Genomic DNA, 23,446 nt, shown 5'->3' on the forward strand with positions numbered 1-23,446 from the left:
CTACTCTCAGAAAACTGGAAAATAATTTCTTTTACTCCCTTCCATTTCTCATTTAAGCTGAAATTGATTTCTTTCTGAGCTTGAGGGGAGGGGGAATTAAGCTGTTGTTAATACAATTGCTTGTGCTGAATAAAAAAAAAAAAACTAGTTTATCTTCAAGCTGTGGTACACCAGGGTAGAGAGCTGCTCTGTCCTTCCCAAGAGGATTGTGACATGAGACATACAGAATTTCCTAGTGTCTCCATAGAATAGCAACCAATCCAAGCAGTAGTAGAATTGTTTATTTGGGGATGGGGGATGGTTTTCAGTGTGTTGGGAAACTGGGAAACCAGGAGATACTCATGGATTCCTCGGCTTCTCCAGTACTCTCCTCAAATGCTTATTGTCATGACAACCATCTCCTCATAAACCAAGGCTCTGCTTGCAATACAGATGGGGTTGGTGGCACGGAATCTTGCCATCTGTTTTGTTTTCTCAGAGGGACAATTTTTTTTGATCCCCAAATCTGATCCTCAGATCTACAAGTCCTGACTCAACTTCTCCTGGGGAGAGAGACACAGATGTAATGGTCATTCTTTTCTCCAGCTAAACTAGTTCTTTCCTTGTCTTTTATCATATAACCTATTGTTACATGGATTTAAAAATGATAATGTTCCTTCTGCGTGTGTGTAGAAACAATGGTGCATATTTGAATGACTTATTCCTGTATGTACTTTTAAAAATGTGATTAATATAGTCAAACTGGGATGTGTAAAAGGTGGGAACAATGCAGCCATCTTTGTAGGAAGCAGATGAACTTGTAACTGCTCTTGGACACGGTTGACGCCTTTCTTGATGATGGGGCTGCATGTGGTCTGCAATGAAGGTGTGAGGGACATTTTAGCTAACCAAAAGGAGCACCGTTAGGAAAATTGTTTTTCCTCTGATGAAATTGGAAGGTAATTAGCCACATGAATGAATATGTGATGAAGGATGTATCCCAGGATCTTTCTCCACCCTTTGCCATGCATACAAGGACATTATAATTTCTTTGTTACAGAATCTGGGGGTTGCAATTTTTAAAGGATGATTCCTAGTATTCCTCAAGTTTAGTTTTGCTGGCAGCCGAACTAAAAATCTTTCTCAGCCTTTGAAGAACAAAAGGCATGCCCTAGCCACAAAATTTATGTGGATAAGTTGAACTGATAAGTAACTGTTGAGGGAAATTAAAATAAAACAGAATACCTCATTGTATTATAATTATTTTACATATTTTACAGGTTCATAACAGGAAGTATTGAAATCTTGGAGCCTGTTTACATTACAGTTCCTTTTTTTTTCATTTCAAACAGAGAAATTCTATAATTGCTATTCTAGACTAGATGTAATTTATTTCCATATGCTGTTTTTATGACCTATCTGATGATGTGTAAACATGATAAAATATTGGCAAAGTGAGTAAAATGTAATAACAATATGTTACAGAGAGAGACAGAAAAAGAGACAGACAGACAGACAGACAGACAGACACACACACACACACACACACACACACACAGAGAGAGAGAGAGAGAGAGAGAGAGAGAGAGAGAGAGAGAGAGAGAGAGAGAGAGAGAGAGAGAGAGATATTAAATAGCAAACGTAGGATGATGTCCAAAACAGGAGAGGTTGTTGGAAAACTTTTAAACTATGGCCCAAATGCACTTTAGAAGTTAAGTCTAATCATTCTCAAAGGAGCATTATAAGGACTGTGACATAGTGAGATACTAGAATAGAATTCTGGATTGGGGTCCCATACCCAGCACTAGTTAAGAAAATTTGAAGCTATTTTTATTTAAGGTAAATAACCTGTGACAATATGCCCAAGACCGTGCCATCAGAATACCTCCGTTGGCATTTAATTTATATCATATATATGCATTCATAGGCAAAGTCCAGAAAGGGCATCTAGAGAACTGTTGGGTGTTCTCTTTCTTTTTTAGATCAAATTAGGAATAAGTGGAATTGCTATAAACTGTACCAACTCTGCTCATCTTAAATATACCATAGACTCATCATCTTTAAACGTGTGTGTGTGTGTGTGTGTGTGTGTGTGTGTGTGTGTGTGTGTGTGCCAATGCCTCTCAGAGTAAATGACACAGTTTTCTGCCTTATTCTGAAGGAACTGGCAATGATGTCACAAAAGCCTTCAGTGTATCATATAAAAAATATGACATAATTTTCAAAGAACAGAGCCAAGATTCGGAACTTTAGGGGCAGAGGGGATGGCTCATTTGGCCAAATGCTTGCTTAGCAAGCCTGAAGAACTGAGTTTAAAGTCCCACTTTCAGTAAAAAAAAAATGCTGGGCATGAGGGCAAGGCCAGAGTGGCATATGCCTTTAATCCCAGTGCTCAGGAGGCAGAGGCAAGTGGATCCTGTGAGTTAGAGGCCAATCTGGTCTACAGAATAAATTCCAGGACAGCCTGGAACCCTGTCTTGACAAACCAAAAAAAAAAAAAAAAAGAGCTGGGCATGATGATGCAGACAGTTGTTGTTGTTATTGTGTGTTCATATGCATGTATGTGGTGACTATATGGAAGTGTCCACATGCCTTCATGCATGTATGGAGATCAAAGGACAACTTTTTAGGGTCAGTGAGATAGCTCAGCAGGCAAAGGCACTTGTCACACAAACCGGATGACCTGAGTTTGGATTCCTGGAACCCACCTGAAGTTAGAATGAGAAAACTGACCTGGATCCTTGTTTTTATGCAGTTTAATAGACTGTTAGTTTGCTAAATGTAATGTAGCTTTTGTTGGTAGTTATCAAAGCCAGGGCCATACACATGCCAGGAAAAGCCTCTGCCACTGAGCTACATGCCCCAGCCCTGTGCTATGGTTGTAGAATGTCAACTTTGGACTGCTCAGCTCCTTCTCTGGCACTGGTCGGTTGCTGGGCATTTACCTGCATAGCCTCGCTTGGTCTTTGAGGCTGAGCAGTCCCTGGAACAAGTCTTTTTCTGTCCATTGCAAGGCAAGTGAAGAGTATGCCAAACAGTGCCCAGTAGTGCAGACTCCATAGAAACAGCCTCCTGCTTACAGTGGGGGTGTAAGACAACCGCACTCTGGGGACATCTAACACAACGAAATGCTTTGTGTTTAGTAAAAGCCAAAATATGCTCTTTTCTCATTTTTTTCCCACATGTATATTTTAGGCAAAATATATTCCAAATGCCTTTGTTCCTATTGCTTTAAAATCTTGATAAATGTTGTTTTGTAAGAGCTATTTGATGTCCAGGAAGTTTTCTATTATTTTTATTAGTTGTTTTTTACATGTGTCATAAATAAAAAGAAAAAAGAAACAGAAAACAAGTATGACATCATGAAGTAGAGCCAACATAAATTCCCAATTAAATTAGTATTCTACATGTTATATATTTTAAACTATGTCTCTTAGTGTCTGCAGCCTGCCAGGATGGGTTAAGGGAGAAAGTAGTCACTCTGGGTATCCTGGGACATTGGCTAACCCCTTGCTTTTGTAGTAAGCCTCACTGGTAGGACTCTCCATCTGCATTCTAGAGACAGGAAAGGCTTTCAGCATCTTTTCTTAAATAATTATTTTATTTTTCTACATATATACAATAGGTTACCTATGGCAAGAAGAACCATGATACAGTCAGGGATTATATAAATGTTACATTCTTAGTGTTTTGTCTATTTGTATTTGACAACCTTGAAGAAGACATCTTTCCTATTTGGTGCATCTAAATTTCTGAATGTAAATCAATCTCCATCACATATTGTCATTATCAACTTAGAACACCTATCTAGACCTAAAAACATCTTGACCCCTAAACAATTAAGCTTCATTGTAAAACTGAGCTACCTGGTCTTCAACTCCCTCAGAGACTTGAGAAGGAGTAAACTCGATTACCTGAGTATGCCGGGAGTGCAGGTTCTTAACCTTGAGTCTATCTACAATTTACGGATGGGAGATGCTTTCAGAGATCTCAAAAATAAGCAGACTGGCGAGCCAGGTCTACTTGACTTTTCGGTTGATAGTCTTCATTATTTCTGCCCTTCTCGTTCTGCTAGGGGTGGGTGGGTGGTACCTGGGAGCATCCCATATTGGGAAGAGACTTTCAAGAAGCTTAGTCATTATATTCAAGGACAAAGACTAGCATAGCCCCAAGAAAGTAAGAGAAGGCAGAACACAGCAGTGGTGATGAAGAGATCTCTGGTATTGTGATTCACAGTGTTTATAAACAAGTGCCTATTTGTTCTATTGTTTAATTTGGGGGCTGTGTGTTTCAATCATTTTATCTTCAATGGTGGTAGTTATTTGATAAAAGTTCTGCATGACGTTGACTTAAATGAGAAAATGTATTTCTTCTTGTTTATTTTTTTAATGATTTATTTACCACTTTTAGCTACGTTTCTGTCTCTGTGTGGGTATGTACATGTGAGTGCAATGCCCACAGGATCTCTAAAGAAAGCACTGGATCCCATGAAGCTGGACTTTACAGGGAGCTGCCCATTGTGGATGCTGGGAACTGAACTCTGGTCCTCGACCAGAGCAGCAAGCACTGTTAGCCACTGAGCTATTTCTCCAGTCCTTAAACTCATTCCCTAAAGATTAAGTTTTCAATACTTATACTATTGCTTAGATGTTTTAAAGTGTTATAGGATGGAATTCACGGCTCCAGTGGGCTGCCCTGGTATGTATGGGAGAACATTCAAGAATGTTTTTGAAATGAAGGAAGGTTATATTCAACTGCATCTTGAGGTCAGTAGACTATGGCTTTAAATCACTGCTTTCTAGACTAGAATTATAAGATGTAAAGTGTGAAGACTATTTGTCAGGTGATCTAAGGCTCTTCTGATAGGCTTTGTTCCATAGCATGTCCTAGAATTTCTAGTCGCATCCAACCTGTAGCTGCCACTGTGCCTTTCATGATTTCGTATCCTCTTCACCAAGTCTTTCTCATCAAAGGGAAAATAAGTGAATTATTCATTTCTTCTTCCATCACCAGGTATTGCAAGGCAGAGGAAGTACAGCAGGCAGTTTCATAGCTGACATTTTAGAGAACATCATGGTCATATTACTGAGAACATGATTAATTCGTTTGAAGGTCAGGAAGCTAGGAGATTTGCTAAGAGATCCAAGCACCTGGCTCCTGGTTTTGTAGACAGCTCCTCTCTAAGGAAAAGCTACTCTTTTGCTCAGACTGGTGTGTGTATTGTATCTGCAGATTGTATCCGTGTGGGCTGGTGAGTTGTTCTCCCCGCTGTGATGGGACACCTGACAGAAACTACTTACAAAAAAGAGAAATATTTAAGTACACATTAAGGAGATATTAGTTCACTGTGACAGGCAGGGGATGGGAGCTGGAGGGGCCAGAACAGATTAGCATGTGGCAGAGGCATCTTGTTGCATGCTTGTTATATCTTGGTTGACCAGGAGTCAAAGAGATAGAGAGGGAACCAGAAGTGGACATCACATTCAAAGTCAGCTTCAAAAACCTAGTTATGCTAGGTAGGTTCCATGTCCCAAAACATGCACAGAGTCCCAGAGCAGTGTCACAGGCTGGGGACCAGCTGCTCAAGTGCATAACCCTGTGGGAGGTATTTTACATCCAAATGATAACTTTTTAAGAATTTTTTATTTATGTGTATGTTTGCCTGTCCTTATCTTTCTGTGGGTGCGTAAAAACATGTCCACATGCAGGTGGATGTCTGAGTCGCTTAGAAAAGGGTACTGTATCAGCTGGGGTTGGAGTTGTAAGCAGTTGTGAGATGCTTAATGCAGGTGTTGAGTACCTAATTATGGTCCTCTGCCAGAGCAGCAAGTGCCCTTGACCACTGAGTCACCTCTCCATTCCCTCAAATGATTATATTTGAGATTGGGCTATGCTGGCTGATGCAAGGCAGTCAGGGCAGCCCACGGGGCTGTAGATCCCATCCCACTTCTACTGGGAGCTCTCTGCTTCCTGATCTACCATGATGTGAGAGTAAACCCAGCTCCTTAACACCTGCCACCATAAACTCTGCCATGCCTTCTACATCATGGTAGATTACAACTTCAGAAAACATAAGCCAACATGGTTCCTCATGTTGCTTCTGTCCAGTGAGGTCCCGGCTGTGAGAAAAGTCAGTTATGCCTATCCCCCAAAGAGTTTCAGTTTTTCTTTGAGTCTCTGTAGATTGTGTCGCGTGAAATTAAGAAATAGAATCCCCCTTTCAAAAAAAGAAATAGAGTCTCTTAGGTTTCCTCATGTTTCTTCTGAAAAGCCACTCCAACTTATCATTTATTCCAAGACCGTAGAGGGCCTTTCAGGTGTGCATATTAGTCATATTATCTGACGTTCTTTGTACATTTGGACATCATTTCTGAGAACTTGGCCATAGCCAGTAAGGGAGGTCAGGCTCGAAGGATTTCTTTTTGTTGCCAAAGCAAATTGAGCAATTTCTATAGCAATTCATGGCGACCCACAAAGGAGCAGAAGGCTTTGGATCTAGTGGGGCTCAGGAAGGGGGTTGGACACACTGTAAATATCTTAATGTGTGTTTGTTTGTGTGTGTGTGTGTGTGTGTGTGTGTGTGTGTGTGTGTGTGTGTTATTTTAGGTCTCTCCCATGAACTTGGAGCTTGTAATTCATCTAGTCTGGGAACCAATTTAATTTACCCAGGAGATCCCTGCCCCAGTCTCCCATGTGCTAGAATCATTGGCAGGCTGCCACATCCACCTGGCATTCCTGTGGGTACTGGAGGCCTGAGCCACAGTATTCATACTCTCATGACAAGTGCTTTAACTTCCGAGCCCTCTCTCCAGCCCCACAATGCTGTGGATTCTCGGGAGAAGAGGACGAATCAACCCCTACCGTGTTACCCATGTGAGCATCTGCTTTGGCTGCCTTCACTTGTATCTCATAAGGCATCCTACTAAGGATGCTCTAAAGCCATAAGAAGACAGAGATTTACTTTTTAGATGCTTTTTAGAAAATCTACTTGACACAGTCATTGTGTTCTTAAGGAAAATGAGGCAAGGAATTAAAATATGATGTCTAATATATATATATATATTTGGCTATGAGCTAAAAATACTCGTGGATATTTGTCTTACATCAGAGATGTATTTATCTCCTATGTGGGTGAAATAATATTGAGACCAGTATGTTGGAAGGAAGGAAAGGCTCCACAGAACAACTTCCCTTGTCAGTAGTCACATTCATTGAGAAGGTTAATTGACAGTCTCTTTGGGAAGATCCTCCAAACCCTGTCTGAGGAACTTGCAGATAACACTTTGCAACAGGTATAATAACCCTTGTCTGTAGGCAATGTGCACAGCTGGAAACTATAATTAAACAGAATTCAAGGTGCTTTCACTGCAGAGAGAAATCCAGTGTTCCTCCTCGCCGCTGACTGTGAAGTATTGCTAAGAGACATAGTCATAATTACCCTATTTAAATGGTACATGTGGTTGTGGGGGAACTTCTTAGAATCTCCAAAGATCACTGCAAGTGCCAAGCCTAACTGGTAGTACCATTTCAAAGTCAGAGTTTAAAAATATGACACTGTTTAGAGGTAAAGTCACCACCAGGAAGCTGGCATTTGGTTTTTCAAAGTAGATTGGCTCAGTGCAGGTCTGAACACATGTGGGGACGGGTTCAGCCTCAACCTGTGTGAATAATTTTTGAATAATTCATCCTAAGTTCAAACATGGCTGACAATAACACACGATGGCATTTTAAAAAATACATACTAAAAGCTAAATATCCCAAGAAGCAAGAAACAAACAAGAAGGGAAAGAAAACCTTGATTTTGAATGTTAATTTTTTTTCTGAGGGTAAAATGAAACTATCCAAACAATTCAAGAGATGTACTCAGGAATTAGAGTGTCCCTGAGGCCTGTCAACTCATGTTCATGCCTGGGTTTGCTTTATAGAATTGGAGAGCAAGAAAGAAAACTGCAGTAAATTCTTGTTTCTCCTAGGCAAGGCTGGTCCCCTTTGACCCAATACACTCTAGGCAAACAGCTACACTTGCTGTAGATCCCTACCCCTTTCCTCCAGGAGGGACTCAATCCAGATCGTGCAGCCTGGTCACTAAGACTTTCTTAGGAGCAGATCTGCTCTTCCTCGTTTTGGTAGCTGCCAGCTCTGTGTCACATGAATGGAATCTGCTTTTGCCAATGGAAAGACACATACTGGGGTAAAGGCTACATTGCCAGGGACTGTGGAATGGCTCAGTGAGGTAGTGAAAAGTATAATAAATTAGGGCTTTAAAAAATAAGATTGGATAAAAAAAAAAAAACATGTATTTTGCGTCTTTAGGAAGTATCTGCATGAAATATCTACATATCTAGTAGGACTTAGGCATGCAGGTATAATTAACCAAAATATACAGTACCAAAAAGATCTGGTAGAAAATGTGGAAATATCTCTTATAGTAGGGAAACACGAATGAAAACAACAACAGTGTGATGACTCTGTACCTCCACTGGTATCTTTAAAACAAAAATGACTGGGCTAGTGCAGCAGCTCATAGTGTACAAACGCTTACTGCCAAGCTTTTGGCCAGAGTTGGAGCCCTGGAACCCACGTGATAGAAGAAGAGAAATGGCAAGTTGTCCTTTGACCTCCATACGTGTGCTGTGGTATGTGAACATCAGCATGAATGTGCATGTGTGTACAAATAAACACATGCAGAAAAATAATTATAAAATCCAAAGGCATAGTGAGTGCTGTCAAAGACATTTGGAGCTTGAGAGTCCGCTGGTGGGTGTCTACAGTGGCACACACCCTTTGAAAACCATTGCTAGTCCCTTACAACCATAGTGCTCTTAAATATTTGTCCAAGGGCAGTGAAAGCACTCCTTTATCCAAAGACTCATTCAAAACCTGCTAGTGACAGGTTTAGTAGTAATAGCCAAAAGATAGAAACACTCTAAATGCCCAGTGTATGTATATCTGTATGTATCTGTAGGGTATACCTGTGTGATGGAATAGCATTCAATGTACACAAAAGAACAGACATCCACATATACAACAACTTGGCAGAGATGAGTCTTAAGAAGTCAGAAACCTATGCGAGGCTACTAGGACTGGCTTTGTGTAAATATAGAAATAGAAAGATGTGTGACCACTCAGGTGGGAATGACTGTGTCTGAGAATGAAAGGATAGTAAGGAGGGGAGCGTGGCCCTGAGGTCCATGTGTGACTGAAGTATCTACATGAATTGCCACCTAGTGAGTCAGGATTAAGTAAAATGTGGCACCTCATGGACTGTATATACAGCCACAAGCTAATTGTTTAGTGCTGAGGTTTACACAACTCCCAAGATGTCCAAGAAAAGTATCTTTCAGGTAGCATATACTTACAGTCCACTTCTTAGTTAATGTTTTAGAGTTTCTATAGCTGTAAACACCATGGCCAAAAGCAACTTGGGAAGAAACAATTTAATTTTGTACATCCAGGTAACAGTCCATCACTGAGAGAAGTCAGGGCAGGAGCCTGGAGACAGGAACTGAAGCAGAGGCCATGAAGGAGTGCTGCTTACTGGATTGCTCCTGATGCCTTGTTCAGCCTATTTTATTGGAGCACTCAGGACCACCAGCCCAGGGATGGCACCACTCATAGTGATCTGGGTCCTACCACATCAATTATCACTCAAGAAAACGGCCCACAGGCTAATGTGGTTAGAGGTATTTTTTCAGTTAAGATCCCCCTCTTCCAAGATATGTCTAGGTTTGTGTCAAGTTGGCAAAATCAAAGCTCAGGTAACAAGAGTAGGTTCAGCTGGGTTGTGGTGGTGCACATCTTTAATCCCAGCACTCGGGAGGCAGAGGCAGGTGGATCTCTGTGAGTTTGAGTCCAGCCTGGTCTACAAAGTGAGTCCAGGACAGCCAAGGCTACACAGAGAAACCCTGTCTCGAAAAACCAAACCAAACCAAAACCAACCACCACCACCACAACAACAACAAACAAGAGTAGGTTCTAATGGAGGACAACAAGATCAGTGGCAAACAAAGAAGACAGCATTACAACCAAAGGATTTCCATGGCTATTCTCCCACATCAGTGAAGATGAGGAGGGGAAAGGAAATAAAGTGGGAAGAGATGCCTCCTTGTAAAGAGCAGGGCACAGATTTGGAAAGTAGCAAACTCCCCTGCCATTGCTTACTTAATAATTCTTCAACTCTGGCCTCTCTGTGGTTGGATTTATTTAGTCCAGCTCTGACCTTCTACAGCAAAGCTCAGAAGAGGTCAGGCCACTCCTGTTCAAAAGCACCGACACCCAAGACTCTCTTGCAATCTCTGTCCTTAGAAGACACGCAAGCTCTCTGAGCCTTCGTGATTCGGGAACATCAGCTCCTCGCTGTTCTGGCTGTTCTATGAGTAAAGATGAGAAGAACTGGCTAGTGGAAGCCCTTAGCACTGCCTCCTGCCCTCAGCGAGAGACTTAATAACGTGATCTTCCTCACCATCATGTCCTTCTCACTTGTTTTTCCAAATATGTCTCTTCCTCCTCCTCCTCCTCCTCCTCCTCCTCCTCCTCCTCCTCCTCTTCATGATGTTTAGGCATCTATTGTCATTAGCAGCGAGAAGGAGGCTTTAATCTCTAATCAACCACTGGAAAACAAGGACACACATCAATGGTTTCTCCAAGGAGTAATTGTAACATTACTTTTAGTCATCTGATTCATCCTCCGTATGATTTATTTGCATATGTTATTTCATTAGCCTTTGTTTCACACTTGATGAAAAAAGATTGTGGCTCAGTAATAAAATGAAGAAATAACTAATTATTTTGGGTCTACCTGGGTCCTAATTTCTGCTTAGTTAAATAATTTAAGTTTAAAGCACTTAACTGTTTTCAACTGAATAAAAATGAATAATAATAGCTTTGTAAAATCATTAGATAGGCCTAAATAGAATTTATTTACTAAATACAAATATTACAAACAGTTAAATGGGTTGTATAAATTAGTGTATTTTTGCAGATATGACATTAATGCATTAAAAAAAAAAAACCCTTAAAGTCAAGTAGAAACTCATTGACAGAGCTAGATTGGAAAAAAAAAGTCTTGCCTTTCCTGTAAAGTAGTTCTATTTGTCTCATCTTCCTCTTTATGATGTTTAGGCATCCACCCTATTGTTATTTACAGTTTTTAAAAAGCTTTAATTTCCTAGTCAGCCACTAGAATAAAGGGGAACATATCATTGTTTTTTTTTTTTCTTTATTCTGCTTACTAAAATATAAACAGCCCACTGCTTCAAGTTCATGTTCAAGTCACATTCTTGTCACCTGTGGTGGATACATTCCCTTGGAACTAAGTGGGGCTTTCCTTGTGTTTCAGGCTTTGGAGACTTAAATCTCCATGATCAGGTCCACCTTCTAGAGTGTGCCTGGCTAGAGATCCTGATGATTGGTCTTGTGTGGCGCTCCATGGAACACCCAGGGAAGCTCCTGTTTGCTCCCAACTTGCTCCTGGACAGGTGAGTGTCCTGGCTGTGACCTGGAGAAACATCCTTCGTAACCACTCGTTCAGATCCAAAGCTCCTTTGTTCCATACTCCATGGAGCTTCAAAGAGTTGTATGCTTGGGTTTACTTTACGAATGTGTGACTCGAGAGAAGCCCAGCGGCCATGCTCATGGAAAGCTTAGGTGAGCTGTCTGCTTGCCGTCTCCTCGGCCTAACCCTATCGTCTCTAGCACAAACACACAACTACAAACTGGAAGTTTCCAGCTCTACCTTTCTCTTCTGTTATATCAAAAGAAGTTACAAAAAAATAATTAAAATAATCTTTTGGTGCCTTTACATCCAAGCCACAGTGGCCTTTCCATTTCTCTGTCTAATTTTTTCAGCACTGCAGTGAGAGAATCTGGCCTGAGCCTTCTGAAGGCCACTTGCTGTTCCAGGGACTGAGTTCAGGTCCCAGATCCCTTGTTTAACATTTTACCCTGGGTTGCCTTGCACTCATGGCCCTGGGTCCTTCCTTTTTTCAATTATTTCTTAGAGCAATAGTATTTAGATATTATTCAAAGATGTTTCCACCGATAAAGCCCCTGCCTGGCACCAGCTGCTGTGCTAACTCATTTCTCAGTTACGTCATATAATCATCACAGCACCCCAAAGGAGGCAGGAGCCCTCTCATCTCCACTCTCCCAGAAAGGGGGATGACTCTCTACACCCGCCTCCTGGAGCAGATCTACCGCAAAATTCAAGTGACAAAGAACTGGGCGAGTACCTACTTTCTGCTTTATTAGATATTAATTTAATTTTTAGGAAGCTTTGATGGTACTTTCCTATAAGTAGATTAAAGGCGACATAGAATGGTTTCCCTAAACATGGGGAGAGACCACTAGGCTTTTCCTTAGAACTTCATCTATACTGGAATAATGCCCTACCATAGAGGGTGTCTTTGGAAGGGTAGACGGACGTGCTGCCCACTTTTACCCTTCTCTCTCTTCCTCATTCTCTCTTCTTTACACCCCTTTTTCTTGTCTTTTTTTTTTTTTTTTTTTTTTTTTTTTTTTTTTTTTTAACACCAAGACTGGCACTTGCGCTCAGTGTTTAGGCTTTCATATGTTAACAAGTGAGCTGCTCAGCTTGGTGGGTGCCTTTCTTATCCTTATCTCCTATATGCTTTCTGGGAATAGTCAAAAAATATTGAATTTTAAATATCAAAAGATCTTTTGCTTTCCTTCACCCGAAAAACTCATAGAGCCCACGATGGGATGCTACCTGGGGTTTTCTCGTTTACTTTTCCTTCCTTTCCACGAATTCCTGTTGTGGTTCATCACCTCATCATCTCTCACAGAAGCATGAATAACTGGGTTTTCATCTTTAGTCATTTCTACCTAAAAAAGAAAAAGACCCAGAGTTGGAGTTTCAGATCATCCTGGATGAGAATTCAATAGCCTTTGCACAGTTATCACCCAAGTCTTGTCTTTCGTGGACTTGGGGTCTGTTTTGCCAATGGTAAGATTTTGGTAGCGCCTCTGGAAGCTGCCTCCTAGACCCTGGTAGCGCCCCCACCCCAAGTATGACAAGATGATAAGTATTCAAACGTTCTAGATGTTTCCTGTCCGTGACAGGGACAGGGGATGACAAATGGTTGAATACTCGATTTCCCCAGATAGTTCTACATTATTGTACCAAACAGCATGGAGACTCATCCCCAAAACTGGCTTCATCTCCTTTCTTATCAATTCTCATTCTTTGCTCTTCTCTTCTACCTTAGCACCATTACCGCATAGATAAATTATAGCCTCCATCTCATCCATCACCAACTTGTCTAGTGACCTGTCAAGTTTTCCCCGAGTGGTTTCTGAAGCCCTCCTCATGGTCTCATCTTCTGTTTGTGTGCTTCCCCAATGCTGTCTTGCCTTCTTGTTTTCAGCTCCGTTTTCCTTAAGTCTCACATACTCACTGACATCAGAGATGATAGCCCAAAGGGCCACTGTGATTTGGTGACTCCTGACGAAGCCTCCGTTACTCTCAATTTCTCTTGAAAGTGCCACATAGGCTTCTCATGTGTGTAAATCAAGAACGGCTTTAATAAGCTCATGGAACTCAGATTTTGCAAACTCAGTCAGATGACGTAAATGAAGAAGGCTAGTGAACGGGAGTCCAGGAGGGAGGGCTGCGGGTTAGGTGACCTCGTCCAGGCTCAAGATATTTGGCAGTTGAAGTTGACCTGCCACTTGGGAACAAAAAAAAATATGTCGAATTCGAGTTTTAAAATATTAGCTTTTGTTGCTTTGTGTGATGGAGTCTCACCATGTGACATGGGCTGTTAGTGAACTCATGATCCTCCCACCTCAGCCTCGCGAGGGTTGGGGATTGTATGCGTGGCCAGCATCACAGGTTTCTTCCATGGTTCTAAAACGGCTTTCTTGTTAGAAACTCATCCAGCTTTTAAGGCTCATTTCAGGTACCCATTCTCCTTAAAGCGTTCCTTCAGGTTTTTCTTCTCTTCAGCCAGAAAGCATGCTTTTTTTTTGCCTGGGTCCTCTGTGCTCAGTGTCTCTGTCCTCTGGAGCCTCATCCTGCCAGACGAACGTGCGTCATGTTATCTACCTGCTTACAAACTTCTTGTGGTCCAGAACCAAACGCTGTCCACCTTTGTGTTCCCTCCATCATACAAAGTCTTCTGTGACGCTACACAATACTTTTTAGTGGCCCTGGCCATGGCTGTTCTGGTAGCATTTCCTGAGTGAAAAGAACCCCAAGGTTGGTGAGTATTTCAGCCTCCACTCTCGTCAAACTCACTCACTTGTAGTTTATTTCTGCTCACTGGCTACTGGCTTATTCCATTATAGTCTTTGCAGAAATTACTATCCATCTGCTTGGGAAGTTTTTTTTTTTTTTTTTTTTTTTTTTTTTTTAAACTCATAGTTGCGTTTAGCTTGTGACTGTATTCCATAGACCTCTTAAGCAACTTTTAAATTCCAAAGACGATAAGCAAGGACTCTTATTTTTCCCAGAACCTGCCCCATTATTTCAGGTCTTAGCACAATAACTGATACTTAGACAATGTGGGTCTGGTCGTACTCTTCTGTAGTTGTAGCCCGGTGGAGGATGAGACAGGGGAATACCCAGTTTGAGTCCAGCCTGTGTTACACTGTGGATAACTGTCTCAAAAATGAACAAAAAGGCCCTTAGATAAGCTTGTGAATGTAATTAGAAAATGACAAACTCGGCTTTTTCCTGTAGATGAATGTGACTGATAATTAAAATGCTTAAACAAAGGTGTATATTTCAATGTGTTTCAAAAGATAGAATATGACCTAGAACATCAAAATCCAATATCTTTCTAAGCATTGACATACTAGTCAGTCTTATTTAATTTCATCAGTGTTTCATTACTTTCTCGGTGACTGTACATGGCAGGTATGGGTGACTCTGACAGATGCAGCATAAGGAAGGGTCCTGGGAACAGAAGCTTCTTAGAAACCTTTAGAAGATGCTCTGAGGGTCCACTGACGATGTGCTTATAAACATCACTCTACCATCTTCTGACCTCCATGAAAGAGATGAGCTCTCTGGTCACGATCAGTTACCTTGTCCTTCACATCACAATGCAGATAATAAACATCTTAATAGCAAACTATAAATACCTATCAGTTTCAGTTCAGTGGTGGGTTGAGAGCTGCGAGGTAGGGACTGAATATGAACATCTTCACTGTGGCTGGGTCTTCAGCTTTGGAAAGCTGCCTCTGAAAGATGAGCCACCTCTAAAAGGACATTTCCAAGCTGTGTAGAAATGAAGAAGGGAGACAGCTTTGAGTCCTACACATCTCCGTAACACGTGGGTTCCCATGGCTGCTAACAAGAGTGGGAGCGTTACCTACTTGGATTGCACATATGCTTTGTTTTCTCGGGTTTCCCCTGCTAGTCCCAAGCATTGGTGTCTTACAAAGCCATCAGAGGAGCAATGTGCCTACCCTCTCCTTGAGTCATGGAAGTGTTTGCATTGGCAAGTAGGAGCTGGTGGTTTTGAGACTAAAACCTAGTGGTCTGCCATCCAGGTTCATGAACAGAGGGCATGATTTGTAGCCTGGGACCATTTAAAAGAGAATTGTTGCCCTAACTTACCCCCTGATGTCAACCCATGATATCTTGATTCTGCTGGGTTAAAGCTTTCCTGGTAGTCACCAGCTTGTCAGCCAATTGTGTCCTTGCCAGGCTCCATCTGCCCACCATGTCTGGTCCTTCCCTGGATCCCGCAGCAATGAGGTCCACACAATTTGTGCCATCAAGCCTTCTTCTGAAAACCAAAAAAAGAAAGGTATAAATAAAAAAGCCCAATAATTTCTTCTAGGCCGTGTGTGTGTGTGTGTGTGTGTGTGTGTGTGTGTGTGTGTGTGTGTGTGTGTTTTATGAAAGGAAAGTTAAAGATACTAAGAATGCCTGTGAAAGCAATCAGGAAGTGGCGAGAGCTCATTTTCCATTCTAGCACCTAATCCACTGGTGTGTTTTGGCACTAGAAAACACACAAACTATGCCCTCTGCGTCTACAAGGAATGAGTCTCTTCATTTAGTCCCATTTGTGTCCTCACACCAGAAAAACAGAGGCTGCACACAGTAGCAAACCTGTTCTCCCCGCGTCACTCCTTGTGGGGTCTCTTGGCGTTTGCAGGAGTGAAGTCTGACGTCTCTGGAAGGCAGATTCAGTGTGAGAGGACACAATGCTAATTGCCTGTTCCGGAGACTGTGCAATTTCCAAGGGGATGTTTTGCTGGAGCCATCCGTGCTCACCAATTCTGAGAAATATTTGTGGATTTCTCAGGAAGCCAAAGCTTTCTCTCTCTCTCTCTCTCTTGATTCTCATTCACTCTCGGAGGGGAAAAAATGATTCATACATCTGAAAAGCAGGGACTAATTCGACAAGCAGAATTCTAGCATGCCTCTGGCCAGAGTGTTGTTGCTCCAGCTCCCTCCGTTGCTCCCACATCAGGAGGCTCTGCCTACAGGAAACAGTATTGAACAACAAAAGTTCTTTTGCTTGTAGGCATGGAATGGGATAAGTTCCCTTCCCTCAAGAGAAAAACAGGTTGCTTTACCAGATAGAGTGCACTGCCTTTTCTAAGAAAGAGAGGACTGTTTTCTGATAGTAAATTCATTTCAAATGAAAAAAAAAACTCACCTCATTTTTCTAGAAACAAAAGCGTTCTCATTTTAGATTTCAAAAAAAATGTTTCAGAAAATTACAAATTAAAAAAATGTTAAAAAAAAATCCTTTTTCAGTGCTTCCAGCAGTGGTTTTATTGGCTCCCCTCCCCCTTTCCCATGTAAAACGTCATTAAATTCTTTGCAGAATTTTTTTTTTACTGGAAATAATTAAAGATATATTGTTCTGAAATAAGTTAATGAATTCAGAATGGGATCTTTCCACATGTGTTTTTAGGGTATGAGGAAACGAGCCTCCCTTTCTGTTGCCCGCTCAGAAGTGCACCCTTGAGAAGTCAGGACTCTCATGAGGCACTGAGGAGCAGGGGAGCAGTCTGTGGGTGAGCAGTGTAGAGAATAAAGCCCCTACCAGCAACACTGGTCTCGAGAAGGAGATGGCTCCAATTATTCCCTTCGCTTCGCTCTGGACTCGGCGTCACTTTCCAGAAGTATTGACAAAGCCCTGTGCCCCCAGCTTCGTCTGCCTCTGCCTCATTTGCTCCCCCAGTTGATTGTTGCACAAGATGTGAGTGTTTTAGTGGACGAGGAATCACCGTCTGCTAACCTAGCACCACATTTAGGAAACCAATTCTGCTCCTAAGTGTTTTCCTGTCCATGTTTATGGAACTGGATGGTAAAGGAGTGAGAAAGGATGCTAACATTTGTCCAGCTTTTTTTTTTTTTTTTTTTTTTTAATGTGTATGGTCCAGCTCTGGCTTTATCTTTGAAGCTATATTTCATTGAGTGCACGAGAATATAGATGTGATGGCATTTTGCTAGTTTATACTCTAGCCTGGAGCTTTTGGTTGGTTGTTTATGCCTTTGTGACTCTCATCACGTAACAGGTAGAACTAATTGATTATTTCCCAGAGTCTTTTGTTTCCTGTTCAGAGCATAGAGCTATAAACTGTAAAAGCGGCACCAAGAGAAGGAGAAACTGAGGTCTTGAAGATGCCACCATCAATAAGACGCTTACTACATAAACAGGAGGACAGCCACTTAACACCTGGGTGTGGCAGTGTGTGCCTCTAATCCCAGCATGGAGGACGTGGAGACAAAAGAATCTCCCAGGCTCACTGGTTGGTCAGCCTAGCCAGGTCGGTGAGCTCCAGGTTCAGGCAGAGACTCTGCCTCAAAAATGTAAGGTAGAGAACAATTGAGGAAGACAGTCAACATTGACCTTTGACACCCCCCCCACACATACATCACTACGCAACACACACACACACACACACACACACACACACAGAATCACTATGAGAGCCATGCCCATAAGGGGTTATCCCAGTTAGGTTAATTGAGGAAAGGAGCAGACTCTCAATGTGACTGGCCCCATTCCCTGAGATGGACAGCAAACCAGATTAAACAAGAGAGCACAGCTGGGTACCAGCGCCCATCTTCTGCTGCTTCTTCACATCGGTACTGTTACCTCTGATGAAAGAGTAATTACATTACCTCCCAGACTTAAAAAACAGCTGAACCATATGCTTTCAGTAGGTCCTACCCATGATGCAGGACTACACATTAAGCATTGAAGTGGGTACATAATTGTATGCCATGAAAGTTCTATTTGATCATCTAGACCACTGATCATGAAAGTACAAGTAAAGACTCCATTGGAAACAGTAAAAAAAAAAAAAAATCAAACCAAGATTTCCAATTAAAAGCAAAAGCAATCAGAACAACGCTGCGCTGTGGAAGTCTTAAGCCACAGGTGTTTAAGTCCTTAGGGGGATTAAGCCCATAAGCAGTGAGGATCCACTCAATATATCTAAGTGTTCCTGGGAAAGGGCAGAGTCCCAAACAAAGACTTAATCCTGTGTGGGAGGTTAATTTGGCTTTCCTAGAATCTTTATATGCTGCTTTGCTTTCAGTTGCCATGTATTTTGAGCAACGAAACAACTGCTAAATTGAAATAATATTGTCACTGCCTAATTTAACAATATGCTAATATTGTTTACATTGTAACTTACCTACACAAGCATGATCAAGTCATTTCACCATCGTGTGATTTTTATGATAGGATTTTTTCCATGTTGATGTAGTAAAGGACACTTTGAGCCCCTTGCATAATAATAGGGATTTACCCAGAAAAGAAGGCAGCATATACTCTGCCACTAAGGCAACCCCTAGTCAGATCATTTTATTCCATGAGTGCTGCTGAGGCACAACTATAAGGGAAGGTGGCTACTTTGAAGTCTGTGCTGTTTAGAACGCAATTTATTTTGATTCAGTAGGGTTATATTGAGTGTAAAAGCATACATATATGGTTGAACTTGACCTTGAACTTGACAGGACTTAGTCTCTCTAAAAAGACAAGTCTCTGGGCATGCTCATGAGAGATTATGTAGATTAGGTTAATTGAGATGTACCCCCTAAATGTGAATGGCACCATTCCCCAGGATGGGGTCCTGGACTAGATTAACAGGTGAGAGCCAGAAGAATACAATCAGACATGCTTTGTTGCTTCCTGACTTTAGATGCAATATAACCTGCTGCCTCAGGCTGCTGCCCCAAGTGTGAGCCCAGATAAATTCCTCTTCCCCTTAGTTGCTTTTGTTTGGCATTTTGTTGCATCAAACACACACGTAACTAATAGAGTCATAAGAGTTTGCATTATACTGGAAGGCACAGAAAAGGAGATAAAATTAGAGACAGGCATTTACTGTCTAGTAGTGGGGTCATCCCAGTGTACGAATGATTTGTTCAAAAATAATTGATGCTCAGATCTCAGAGTGCCCATGCCAAGTTTATCTTCTTCTGTCACTTTCTAATTACCATGGAGTCTGAGCAAAAAGCAAGCTTTCTTCAACTGTATCAATACACTGGTTCCTTCTTGATATTTTCATGTGTTTAGTGTGACTGTGCTCATTATACATACATCCTGCCTAAAAGTATACTGTACCACATGCAAGGGCATGCACACACACACACACACACACACACGTACATGCATGCACATGCACACATATACACACACAACTCCAAAGGCAAGATAGTTATATGTTCATCCTTTTGAGGCAGACAGGAAGAAAACAAAGGATGTTGCTGAGTTTATTAAAGTAGGAGACTGTAGCTTACACAGTTTTGAGATACCACGTATAGCAGAGTGTTGGTATGATTTTGTTGCTTCATTGTGACATGTGACACAGTGGATTAGGATCAAATGTTTCTGAAGATGCTTTTAGAGAGTGGTACTAAGTCAGTCTCTAGTCTCTTTTGCTGTCTTCATATTCTCAAATACACAAGAGATATTAAAACCAAATGTTCAGTGTCTTCTTTGATTTTAGTCCACAAAAATGATCTAGTTTCTTAATGTGCATGCATGTGCTTACCACTGGCACAGCATCTAAGATCTGTCCATTGGAGAGGTAATGAAGAAATTGTGGTAAGGGAAGATTTCCAACTACATTGTCAGTATTCCCGTGCTTGCTAGATGATACTAGGTATCTACCCTGGACCCTGGATAAGCCAAGTCCTAAATATGTCGAGTTTGTGAGGACAAGCATGACTACTATACTAGTGGTAGATCATGCAGGAGGGATGACTCCCAGGCCAGTGGTCTAAGCATATGGGAGTGACATTGTCCAGCTTTCCTCCCTCCCTCCCTCCCTCCCTCCCTCCCTCCCTCCCTCCCTCCCTCCCTTCCTCTCACCCTCCCTCCCTCTTCTTCCTCCTTTTCTTCCTCTCTCTCTCCCTCTCCCTCCATCTCTCTCCCTACCCTCTCTCTCTCCCTCCCTCCTTCCCTCCAGGTCACTCTTACTACATAGTCTGTACTGGCCTCCAGCTTACTTACATCCTGCTGCCTCAACTACACAAGTTCTCAGATTACTAGTGAGAGCACACTTGCCTTGGAAATGTTGATACACTGGGGAGACAGGAAAAAGAGTAATCGGGGGGTTGGAAAAGTTCCCCCTTCACACGTGATGCTCCTAGGGGTCAGGTAATAGCCTGTGGATTATGTACGTCAAGCTAGAAAGCAAAAACCTTGAGGTCAGAAGAGAGAAGAGACTTGAGGGTCCAAGCTCTGAGTGTCACCTTCCTGGCTACAACTGTGGAGTGAAAGTGGCAACTAGTTGAGATAGTGGAGAGAGAGATGTGCAAAGGCTGAGGGAAGGTTTCTAAAGATGAAGAATTTCAAGGTGCTGGGTAGACAGGAAACTTGACTGACGTCAAGGAAATGACCTAGCAGGAGGCTTGCAGAATTTCTGAGTTTAAGGACAAAGAATTTGAAAACAAGCAAGCAGCAACAGTACCAGAGAGCTGGACTTGAGTGAGCACAGAGAGAGTCTGAGGATTTGCTCCCAGAAGATCATCGTTCTGAAAGGAAGAGTATACATTTTATAAAGTAGCATAGGAGGTAGGAGAAGAACAGAGCATGATAGATCAAATAAAAGTACATCATTCAAGGAAGAATGGTATTAGAAATAGGAGCCATAAGCAGTTGAGGTGTTTGTCAAGGCAAGATGCAGGAGCGCCAGCTCTCGATAGCTGCAGCATCAAGAGGATTTTTACAATTAAAATTTCTGGAATTTTTTTCAAGTGTGTACTGAAGATCAAGCTCCATGTTTCTCCTGAATAGTTTTATGACAACTTTCCACAAGATAGAGTCATCTGAGAGGAGGAAGTCTCAATTGAGAAAATGCCCCCATAAGACCAGGCTGTAGAAAAGCCTGTGGGGGCATTTTCTTCATTAGTGATTGATGGTGGTGCCTCCCTAGGCTAGTGGTCCTGGGTTCTATAGGAAAGAAGGCTGAACAAACCATTGGGAGCAAGCCGGAAAGCAGCACCCCCCCCACACACACACACAATTGCCTCTGCATCAGCTCTTACCTCCAGGTTCCTGCTATGTCTGAGTTCCTGTCTAAGATTTTTTTGTTGACAGACTATTTTCCTCCTCAACTTACTTTTTGGGTCATAGTGTTTCCTTGCATCAATAGAAACCCTAATTAAGACAATGCCCCCAGAGATCCAAGATGGCGGTGAGTAGTGTGGACCATGTTTGGAGGATCCAGTGAACAATTCAGGGAATTGCACAGATTTCTGAGCCAGGAACACTGAAGTCCCCACACCACGGCAGCGGGAGTGCTCCACGGTTCAGAGAAACCAGGGTGCGGAGGACCTGCGTGCCCCTGCACACGGGAGGAGCACAGATTTTCTCGGATCGGAGCAGCAGCGGCAGAGGCAGCAGCAGCAGCAGCGGCACCAGCGGCGGTGGCTGAGGTTTGCAGCTCAGAGCCTTCCGGTGGAGGCAATTAGTGTGGTGGCCGGTGGGAGTTGCTGCGGGGGAGGGGATTCTGGGCAGGATTTGGGTCACGTGGTGCCTTGGGACCCAGACTGGACTCAGTGGACAGTTTGGCCCCAGAGTCCCGGGTTCAGCTCAGTGCACAGTGCAGTGGAGACGCTGGCTCAGCTCAGCAAGCAATTCTGCCCGAGGCACTACCTCAGCACAGCCACAAATCCCCTGCTGTGACGCAGGCTGGGTGGAGTGCTCGGTTCCACCAGCAGCACTAGGTCAGCACAGCTGCAGTTCTCCTGCTGTGACGCAGGCGGGGTGGAGCGCTCAGTTCCACCGGAGGTGCTGGCTCAGAGAAGCCACAGTTCTCCTGCTGTGGCGCAGGCTGGGCAGAGCGCTCGGTTCCACCGGAGGAGCTGGCTTGGCTCAGCAAGCAGTTCTGCCCGAGATACTAGCTCAGCTCGGCGGACAGTTCTGGGGCGCTGATGCAGGCTGAGGTCAGCACGTAGATTCAGCCCAGAGGCCCTAGCTGGACTTGCCAGACAGATTGGGCACAGAGACTCTAGCTGAGCTGTGCGCACAGGCTCGGCGGCCCTATGACTCTGGCTGGACTATCCACACAGTTTAGGCCCAGAGTTCCAGGCTGAACTCAGTGCGCAGTGTGAGTCCAGAGTCTGGCTGAGCTCGGTTCACAATAACGGGACAGAGACTTGGGTGGAGCTTGGCATGCAGTTTGGGGCCAGAGTCCCTAACTGTGCTTGGCGGACAGATTGGGCCCAGTGACTCTAGCTGAGCTTTAGGCACAATCCCGGCTCTAAGACTCTGGTTGGACACAGTGTGGAGTTTGAATCCAGAATTCCTGGCTGAGCTTGGCGGACAGTTCGGGCCCTGAGTCAATAACTGACCACAGCACACACTTTGGGCCAAAATCCCCTAGCTGAGCTTCGTGCACAGTCCCAGCCCAAAAATTCTGGCTGGACCCTGTGTGCATTTTGGGCCTAGAATCCCTAGCTGATGGTTTAGGCCCTGAGAATCTAGCTGAGTTCGGCCCGTGGTTCGGGCCCAATGTTTCTGGCTGGACTTGGCAGGGGACACAGAAGGCTGTGGATACCTTGGCCTGACCCAATGCTCATTCAGAGACCCAGAATGATTGCAGGACCCACAGCACAGGGGAGCTGAGGATCACTGGCTCTGAGAGTCCAAAACGACAGGGCTAACCTCCTACCATCCATACCAGTGAAGCATTAGAGCTTCCAGCCTAGGGAAATCGTAAGAAAACAAGTGAATCTATCATCAGACTCCCTCCATCCAACTCTGGAAGCTACCCAATAAAAACAAAGATGGCAAGATGTCTAAAGGACAGCTTAAAAGCATACGCAAAAAAACCCCCAAAACAACATGGCATTTCCAGTTTCCAGCTATCCCAAAGAAAACAACCCAGAGAACTCAAATACAATGGAAATACAAGAAAATGACCTCAAATCCTTAATAATGAGGATGATAATGGAGGAAACAAATAAAATTTGTAATCAAATGCAGGAAGACGCAGACAAACAGGTGAGAGACATAAAAGA

General features: G+C 42.9%; 1 protein-coding gene across 1 annotated transcript in view; it reads left to right on the forward strand.

Moving 5' to 3' along the window:
- Esr1 (estrogen receptor 1) overlaps positions 1-23,446 on the forward strand; it is a 124,520-nt gene that overhangs the window by 45,909 nt on the left and 55,165 nt on the right. The window contains exon 2 of the mRNA XM_051164124.1: positions 11,318-11,456. Within this exon, the coding sequence (XP_051020081.1) occupies positions 11,318-11,456 (139 nt within the window). The remainder of the gene's footprint in view (positions 1-11,317; positions 11,457-23,446) is intronic.

This window comes from Acomys russatus, chromosome 21, assembly GCF_903995435.1.
Source record: "Acomys russatus chromosome 21, mAcoRus1.1, whole genome shotgun sequence".
Lineage (NCBI taxonomy): Eukaryota > Metazoa > Chordata > Mammalia > Rodentia > Muridae > Acomys > Acomys russatus.